Source organism: Centruroides sculpturatus, unplaced genomic scaffold, assembly GCF_000671375.1.
Source record: "Centruroides sculpturatus isolate CEXI.00-Female unplaced genomic scaffold, Cexi_2.0 scaffold853, whole genome shotgun sequence".
NCBI lineage: Eukaryota > Metazoa > Arthropoda > Arachnida > Scorpiones > Buthidae > Centruroides > Centruroides sculpturatus.
In genome coordinates this window covers 198,524-208,837 of record NW_019385032.1, presented here as the reverse complement: position 1 = coordinate 208,837, position 10,314 = coordinate 198,524, and the positions used below count along the sequence as shown (strand labels likewise).

At 29.1% G+C, this 10,314-nt stretch overlaps 2 protein-coding genes across 3 annotated transcripts in view; one reads left to right on the top strand and one right to left on the bottom strand.

Moving 5' to 3' along the window:
* Positions 1 to 1,475, top strand: part of LOC111633671 — a 17,854-nt gene extending 16,379 nt beyond the window's left edge. The window contains exon 4 of the mRNA XM_023378283.1: positions 1,216 to 1,475. Coding sequence (XP_023234051.1) covers positions 1,216 to 1,475 — 260 coding nt within the window. The remainder of the gene's footprint in view (positions 1 to 1,215) is intronic.
* Positions 308 to 10,314, bottom strand: part of LOC111633669 (syntaxin-12-like) — a 39,814-nt gene continuing 29,807 nt past the window's right edge. For both annotated transcript variants that reach the window (XM_023378277.1, XM_023378278.1), the window contains 2 exons: positions 8,293 to 8,407; positions 308 to 2,497 (listed from right to left, as the gene is read on the bottom strand). In XM_023378277.1, the coding sequence (XP_023234045.1) occupies positions 2,304 to 2,497; positions 8,293 to 8,407 (309 nt within the window). In that variant the 3' untranslated portion in view covers positions 308 to 2,303. The remainder of the gene's footprint in view (positions 2,498 to 8,292; positions 8,408 to 10,314) is intronic.

Sequence of the window (10,314 nt, the reverse complement as noted above, 5' to 3'; positions counted from 1 at the left end):
ATTAAAATTATTTATATTAATGATGTCTCCGAAGTTCAACGAAGTTTTCGCAGAAAAATAAGTTATCAGAAATCGGCCGTGGTTTGGTGTGCTGCTTCGCGACGAAAACAAGCTTTAGCAATGGGGTTGTCGAATGGTGCATACTCGGTAAGTAATCCTACAATTTTTTGTTTATAGCGTAGTTTATACGGATTATTTCCAAAAAATATATACGTATTTTGGAAATGTTGAGTTGGATTAGTCTAGAATCGATTAATTTTATGGAAGAAAACCTTTCAATCAGCCATAGTCCGTAAACTTTACACGTGTCGGGCTGAGATTGGAACAACTCGTAAGAAATCGGATTCCTAAAAAATGGAACGTATCTATGATCTTATAGGGGGGGTCAACTGTATCTTTACTCTTCTAGCACCTCTTCATTTTTAGCAATACTGACTTGTAAATGTAATTGTTTTCTCTATAATGATGTATGGATGTGAGAGCTGGATTGTTAAAAAAGCTGATAGGAAGAAAATAAATGCCTTTGAGCTATAGTGCTGGAAAAAAAGTGCTGGTTTGTGATCTTAGCTGTCCATCTCCTGGACAGCTAAGATCACAAACCAGACAGTTCTTGATAATGTCAAATCAGAAATGTCATTAGAGGCCAAGATCACTAAGCAAAAACTTTGGCTCATTATGCATGCAAATGGACTAGAAAAGGATATCATGCTATGATATATCAGCTCATGACAAAGAGCAGGACAGAGAACACACTGCCTGGACACAAATCAAGGCTGACTGCAGCATGACAATGTGTCAGCTGAGAAGCTAATGGGGACAGACAGCATTGGACAAGGATCAGCAACAACTGAATGGTGTTAACACACTCTAGACAATTCTGTGGACGATTTTAATTTATCATCAACATATTCATAGCTTGTACTGTATAGTCAAAATTCCAACCTTACATCATCTATTAAATCAGCATTAAATCATTAAAGAAGATTACAATTACGAAATCCAAGCTTATTCACAAAGTTAACTGGCATGATGCAATTATGGAAAGAAATGACATAAGTTGCATCCAGAATTAAATTTTTGCAAACAGTTCAAACTGCAGATAAATACCAGTTCTTTATATATTTGTGAATGTTATATCAAAATGCTGTCAAGACAGTGCAACTAATTTGAAAGTTCTGATCAGAAAAGGCAGATGATTGCTAATTCTTCATGCAGGAAATGAAAACATGTTGGATGTTGAAAATGGTCTTATTCCTATTTCCAAAAGCAATGATCCAGACTATCACGAAGAAATGGATGAGGATGAATTTCTGAAATGGTTTAAGAATCAAGTTATTCCCAACATTCCAGAAAAATCACATATTTTTACAGACAATTCTCCATATCACAGTCATCAACTGGAAAGACCTCCATCCAGCAATAGACAAAAACAAGAAATGAAATATTATGATGAATTACTGTCTTTCATTTCCTAATCAACCATACAGAGCTGAGCTTTATGAAATAATTAAGATGCATAAAAACTCTGGGGTATGCTAAGAGATTGAAGAGGCTGCATCCAAAGATCACACAGGTATTTGCTTGTTTCCCCATCATCATATATTAATTCAATGGGATTAAATTTGAGCTCAGTTAAAAGCATAAATTGCTTGACATAACTGTGTTCAAATTAGAGGATGTATAAAAGTTAGTGGACAATGATTTTGCATCAATAACTAAAGAAAATTGAATAGAAGCATTTCATTGCTTAGAAAAAATTATGGAATTATGGAAGACTAAAGGAAATTCACTAGCTGAATGGAAAATGTGGAACAACTTATAATTAATATGTCACCAAGCAACTCTTCTGAAAGTGAAGAGTTAAGATCCCATTCCACTGTCAGATTGGTCCTGAAAAGGATCTTTTGCATTTTATGATATCAAAAAATACTGGTAAAGGGCAGCCAAGTCAAACAGTATTGAGTGGCTTAGTGGAAAAATAATATATCTTGCAAAATTACAAAAACTAGTTATTAGCAAATTTGAATTTGTGCATCATTGATCAGTTAATTGCCCACAGGCTTACATGTACACCCACATTAATATAAAACATTTCATTAAAGTATAGGTAAATTGAAACTTTGTCCATCTCAAACCTTTTCTCTTTCTACACCATTCTAACTTTAAAGCACTTCTAGCATTATATATTTAATACATATACAGTATTCTATTTTAATCTAACATTCTACTTTGTATTCAAAGGAGAATAGTTTGTTAGTCTCTGTAATAAAAAAAAAAAACATTAACTGTATTCTTGCTTGAAATTAGCTGAAAATTGTACACTGTATTTGAAATGAATGATTATTGTAAAACAACAAATAATTCATTATACCATAGTTATGAAAATTATACTGTGAAACTTTATAGCATTTTACCTGATATCTACTAGCTTTGGATAAATGTTCTGTACCTCTGGCTGTATTTTCTGCAACTGCTTCAACATTACTTTCAATAGTATCTAGTATAAATATAAGAAAATATAATCATAAAATTAGAAATATAATAATTATATCAGTTTTATAATTCATAAAAACTAAAATATTTGTTTTTATAATGTGATTATAAGTTTATTTTTTGTGTAACAGAATACTAATAAATAAAATTAAGTCTTAGAATACTTTTATATAGTATAAAACTTTCAACCAACAAAAAATGGAAGATATACCCAATTTATTCTTTCATATAATTCTATAATAAAAGATAATTATCAAGCATGTTCACTTGTAACTTGTAAGTGTAACTTGAACTAGTAAACTTAAGAGTACATTTAGCTTTTGTTTTTTACTATTATCATTTAGAGCTTAATCCTATGCACATTAATTTGATGATTAAAAAAAACTTTTACAATTTATTTTTCTGTATAAAATGAACACATTTTAAATAATTTTTATTTTTTTTAATTTCAGTTAACATTAGAAAGAAAAACCTCAAAACTATTCAATAGATTAAGCACTTTTCAGGATTGTAAAATCCAAAAAACACTTAATCTATTTTACAGTTATGACTTCTCCAATAGTTTTGAATTTTTTCTTTCTAATGTGTATGCATTAAGTCATAAATAACTTGTCCCTGTTTGTATTTTAACATTTAAATCATTTGCATTCAAAGCCTAATTCAACATGAGAAACAAACATTTATTTTCCTCTCTCATCTTAGTAAGATGGATCCTATAGTTAAATGTTTACTTTGCAATGTTTTTTCATTTCCTAAGATAAAAAAAATTATGGTTAATGCCTCAGCAACTAAATGTTTCAGATTATCAAGCTTTCAGTTATAAAATATGTTTTTTGAATAATTTACTTAAAATTTGAAAGACCTTTAATTTCATTTTATTAATAACCTTATATCTGTTTTCTTCTGACATATTTAGAAATATCAGAATCAAATATTATTCTAAAACATATTAAAGCATAATTTTTTAAATCAATCTGATAACATATTAGCATCAGATTAATTGTTATTGACTGGTGTATAATGAGCACCAATGTTCCTCATTTTTAACAATTGAAACTATCTGAGAGCAAGAATGCCTCATTAAATTTCCTGCTTAGTTTTGAGAGCTATTACTGGTAATAAGAAAATTAAAACTGTAATTAATAGGATAATGATTATTGACAATAAAAATATATTTTGTAATGGATTTAATGTTTTAGCTAGGATATTAAATTTCTTTTGATGAATTTATGATGCTTTTTCATCAATGAATTGTAAATACTTTATATATAATATAGGCATGCAAGTTTTTAATAATATTGGCTATTATTTTTGTAATCAGGACATATGAAAAAATATATCAATACAAATATAAAAAGCATTCTTGAACATTTTCAATCTTAATTAACTTTCCTTGGGAAATTTACAATTCAAAAAACAAACAAAAAAAAGCTTAAATGTAAAAATATTTTTTAATACAGTAATAGTAGTATATTACATGAGAGACTATGAATTAAATCTCTGACACTATATTTGGGTTGACTGACTCAAAATCAGAGAAAAATGTTGCATTAGAAATTCATAAGATTATATATATAAAATAAAGAAGAAAGTTTAATAAAAATTGTCATTTTGACTACAGACTTTGAAGCAATATGACTACTTTTATTAAATTTTCTTCTTTACATATGTCTCCAATTATAGACGCATTAATGAGTTAAGATATTAACTGGAGAGAATTTTCTGTGTTAAATAAACTTTTAGAAGATGCAATTTGCCAACTTCAAGATAAAGTTGATTGGGATATAACATATTATTTCAAATAGATCTTTTCTTTCAAAGAGTTTTAATGAAGAATTATTTCCAAATTATAGCCCAATTATTTATGGCAATCATGGGTGTCTATTTTCTAAGCATCAGGTTTTGTTAGATGTTTATATCTTTATTAAAGAATTTCAAGATAGATTAAATTGGGAAAAAATTTGGAGAAATAAACCAAAATATCTTCTCAGATGGATAAGTTTTAGTATTTACTATGATCCAATCTATTAATTTTATTGATTTTATTAAATACAACCTCACCATAAACTGTAATATTTGCAAATCATACCTAAATTCAAAAATTTCCAGCAAATAAAAGTCAAAAACACATATCGAACGTTTTTGGCCACTAAATTTATCGGCCTTCCTCAGGAACTATCAACTGGAAAAACCGTTCTATAAATGGCCGAAAACGTTCAATATGTGTCTTTTACTTTTATTTGCTGGAAATTTTAGAATTTAGGTGTGATTTGCGAATTGATTTTATTTTTTTCATTTGATTTTATGTTGGATTGAAAAACTATTTCAAAACAGTTTTTCAATCCAAATCATTTTCTAAAAACCTCATTGTTGATTCTTCTAACTTCTGATATTTGCAAACTGTTTGCATATTTAATTTATGTCTATACAATCCAATAAATTGATCATTTAGTGTTCAATATTTAACAATATAATCCCAGTGTATATATTTATTAAATTCATACATAAAATCAATGGGTAATCTTTGGTATTTACTATGATCCAATCTATATGAGAAGATATTTTAATCGTAGTATTCAGTATATGGTTTAATTCTCCAAATTCTTTCCCAATTTAATCTATCTTGAAATTTTTCAATAAAACTCTCTGAAAGAAAAGATTACTGAAATAATATCCCAATCAACTTTATCTTGAAGTTGGCAAATTGCATCTTCTGAAAGTTAATTTAACACAGAAAATTCTCTCTAATTAATATCTTTATATATGTCTCCAATTATGGATGCATTACTGAGTAAAAAAGAAAATTTAATAAAAGTAGTCTTATCGCTTCAAAGCCTGTAGTCAAAGTATCTTATAATCAGAAAAAATGCATTAGAAATTTGTGAGTCAGACAACCTAAATATCCTGTCACAGATTTAATCAGAGTCTTGCATGTATATACTACTAGTAATGCCAGTAAACATTGTAAGTACAGTGAAACCTCGGTATACAACCTTAATCTGTTCCTGATGTTTGGACTTATACCGACTAGAACATATACCAAACCAACCTTTCCCATAAGAAGTAATGTAAAAATGATTAATCCATTCTCATGTAAAAAAAATGGCTGGCTTTAAACACCTCACTTTCCTGGCTAGTTCCAGCTTGATTTTTCATGAGATCAGCATGTATTGTTTTAGCTTTCTCGCAAATAATTGCTTCCGATACAATGTCGCCAGCACACTGTTTTTCAGTTATCCAAAGCAAAACCAATTATCCAACATAATCTAATGTTTTCAATCTCTGTTTAGAAATTGATTTAACTCCTTTCACAACAATAGCAGATTTAATAATGTCTTTATTTTTCACAATTGTTGATATCGTCGTTCTTGGGATACAGTATGCAACAGTTAAATCTCAAACATGCATGCCACCTTCATATTTCTCAACAATCTCTTTTTTTCAGTTCCATTGTGATTCTAGTCATTTTTTTAGTTTTCTGTTGCTTTTCACTTGCCTTTTTCCAATTCATGATTAATAAAAATAATAAAATTTTACTTAAAATTTAAAATCAGAAGAAATTTAACAAAGTTATAAACCACGGCACCATGAACGTCTAGTCTGGTCTAGTACACTGATAGTGCTACTTGATCATACATGGTGCATATAATTGAATTAAGTCATATACCGAACAAAAGTCGTATACCGAGCAAAATTTTTCTCCAAACAGGACATATTCCAAATTGGACATATTCTAAACCAGACGTATACCGAGGTACCACTGTATATTTAAGTATACATAATATTCTTTACTCACTTATTTTATCATTATATATAACATTAAATATTTCAGTTTTTAAATGATAAAATATGTTATATACATATATATATATATATACAGTCGACCCCCCTATAATTACGGTCCCTATAATTACGATTCCTATAAAACTACGAAAAAATTGCTACCGGTATCCGTAAAAAATAGTAAAAGTTCCCTATAAACACCTCAAACGTCATCAGGCAGCTGAACTACTTTCCCGCCGTCCGTAGCACCACGCTACGGAGAGATTTCTATCGTCTGGACAGTATTATATAAATTATATATAAATTAGGTACTGTACATATAATTATATATTAATTATATATAAATTAGGTACTGTATATATAATTATATATTAACTTATTGTAACTTTGTTATAATTAAATATATAATTTCCGCCGTCTAGCGTGGCGCCACGCTACGGAGATTTTTACGCTAACTATCGTCTGTCAGTATGTAAATTAGGTACCGTAAGTCTAATACAGTACTGTAATTTTATACATTTCTTGTGAAAGAAACATTTCTTATTCAACGGCGATTAAAATTATTTATATTAATGATGTCTCCGAAGTTCTACGAAGTTTTCACAGAAAAATAAGTTGTTAGAAATCGGCCGCTCTTTGCTGAGCTGTTCCGCGACGAAAACAATGTTGAGCAATGGCAATGTCGAATGGTGACACTCGGTAAGTAATCCTACAATTTTTTGTTTATAGCGTAGTTTATACGGATTATTCCCAAAAAATATATACGTATTTTGGAAATGTTGAGTCGGATTAGTCTAGAATCGATTAATTTTATGGAAGAAAATCTTTCAAACAGCCGTAGTCCATAAACTTGATACGTGTCGGGTTGTGATTGGAAGGATTTGTAAGAAATCGGATTCCTAAAGAATGGAACGTATCTCTATCTTATAGGGGGGTCGACTGTATAATGATTAATATGAACAATTATATAAAAATTTAAAAAGGTATTGCATGAACAACAGAATCAAACTTACATAGATTTTAAAAAGAATTCAAATAATTTTCATTCATTAGGCCATGTACAACATAATTAAAATTTGCATAACTATTGCTGCTGTACAGAACGACAAAAATAGAAATTAAGCTTTATTGAAGATAAATCTGTTTTAACAAGAACATTAGGTTTATCTTCAGTAACTGAGAAATTAACCAGCATATATCCCCAATGAAGCATTCCAGAATGTTCTCTTGCAATGGATTTATCACTTGGTCAGTTGACTGAACAATGGTCAAGCTAAGAAGAGTTTGCCATAATCTACAACTATAATTTAATCTCAGTTTCTTCCTAGGTAACAAATGCATACTTTTGCTGCAAAACTAAATGACTTGACCCACATATATAGCAGCAAATTATTAGTTTTGATAATCTATAGTGAAAATTTGATTATAATTTTTGTTTTTACATGATGATAAAGCATATGCTTGAAATATGAAAAGCCATGATGCAGAAGGAAAGGTATATACTGTTTGTGTGAGAAATTCTGTAGAGGTAACACAATGAGGCAATATTTTTTTAATTACATCTTTTGGAACAGTAAATATGTTGATTCCTTGAATAATAGTTTGATTGGTTTATATGACTGAACTTCAGTAATTAATGGAAAACTTCCTTTTACATGAATCTTTGAAATCACAGACTTGATTTTAGTATTGCAAATACTTTTCTAAAATTTATATAATTGCTCACTATGCTTATTTTCAAGTTTATTGTTAATATTAAAACTTATAGCTGTATTAAAAGAGTAATAACACAATAATAGTAATAATGTTTTTGGAAAATTATGAACTGTTTTTCATGTAAATTAACTTAGATGTCTGCTAATGTACAGCCAATGTGATGTTGTCAGTCTAGATTTTCATATCTGAAGTGAATTGCATAATGTTTTGCTGAAAATTGGTATTTTTCTACAACTGTAAATAATTTTGAGTAGAACAACTTAAAAACATTATAATACTAAAATGTTAAAAAATTCTCACCTATTGTAGCTCCTTGTTCATGAACTAAAGCAGCAAGATCCCGAAAAACTGAATTTATATCTAACATGTCAGCTTCAATTTGTTGAATACGCTGCTCTCGTTCAGCTAGTAATTGCTAAAAATAAATTCTTGTTTAAGTATTAAACAAAACATTTCAATAATATACAGTACAGTCTTATTTTACATGGTGATTGTGTGTCAGTAGGTATCATATAAAATGATATTTCACAAACTTGTGCTCCCTCCCCTCCAAGTATTCTTAGACTGCCTTGATACGTCATTGCTTTTTAATTGTAATGTTTTTCTGTTTTTAATGTGTTTCATGCCATCCTCCTGTTGTGGTTTCAGTTTTATGTCAAAAATTTTAGTTTTATGCAACTCATATTTTAGTACACATACAATTTTTTTCTCTTTATTTGTGTCAACATTAGAATGTTCTATTTTCATTTCATCTCAATAATTTTTTTCTCAGAAGTAAGCTGCAGAAAATTGCTTCTAATTTTCATACCATTGTTTCTGTTCCACAGTGAATTTCATAATAAAAAAAATAATCAACATGTGCATTGATAATCAGAATTATTAATATACATCTAAAGGTTATTGTGACCATTTTTCATCTATGAAACCACGTGCATCAATCTTACATAAAACAAGACCTTGCTGTATTATATTTTTATTGTATAAAAATGCAATAAAAATATAATTACAAAATTATATATCTTCAAATATATTAATGCTGATGAATATTTGTGTTTAATTGATTATATTATTACTAAAACATTTTTGTTTTATGTTAAAAATTATTGTTAAAAATTTATGTTAAAAATTAATGAAAACTTTTGTTTTCATTAATTTTTAACATAATCATACTATCAACATCAGACAGCAATTGTAACATAAATTTAAGTGTGCATTGATACTAAATTGTATTCATATCAGCTCTATCTGTAATATTTTTTATTCAATTAATATTTCATAAATCAAAACGTAATCTGCTTAATTTGAGATATCAGTATAAATCAATATTCAAGAACTTGTATTCTTAAATTTGAGATTATTAATTTGTGTATATGTTACTGTGAAAGACCGAAATTAGTGAATGTCGATATTCTCCAGTGAATGTCGACACATACAAAATACGTCGGTGAAAGACCGAATATTTAGTTAAATTATTATACATTCGAACAATCACCAGCATATGTCGACAAACACAGATAAGTTTTGGTGGAGGTAGAAATGACACACCCGAGAAGCCGATGTCGACAGAGAGGCCATAGTCTGTCGCCAAATTCTTCTACATTTCCTTCTGCTCAAATTGATGATACCGTACTAATACAAGTCCCTGATGTCGACAGTGGCCGTACAGATGCCCAAAATGTGTTGGCGGTTGTTGTTGGAATAGAAGACTCTGACTTTTATAAATTAGCAAACAAAAATAGTAACCTCAAACAGCTTTATACCCGTAATCAGTTCGTAATATGTAAAGAAAAGTTACTTTCCATAGATGAGATTTCTTCTTGAAATATCGCTGAGAGAAGCAGCTGCAGCTATTTGGAAAAATGGAGGACAAGACTATACACGCTGTCATTGCAAAAAGAAGTGTTCCACGAATAAATGCAGTTGTAAAAGTAAGGACTCTTGTGCAATTCAAGGTGCCATAACAGTTTAAGTTGTTACAATAAATAAGATTGTATAATGTTAATCACATAATTTATGTGTAAGTTTATTATTGTATTATTTTCTTTAATGATATAGAATGTACTGTTCGTTTTAGGTTCAACAGTTTATTTACATGTACTATTACTTAAGCTTTCTCCTATTTTGACATATTAAAAAGTTGCATTTTTGTCTTAACATAATAAAAATATTTTTATTCAATATTCACCATCAGCGCATTCTGAATGTCGACATTTGCCGGTGTAAGTGAGAAATAACGATATTTAGCAAATATTTCGGACATACACGAAACGACTGTGTGAATGTTGACATTCACCGGAGAATGTTGACATTCGCCAGATTTCG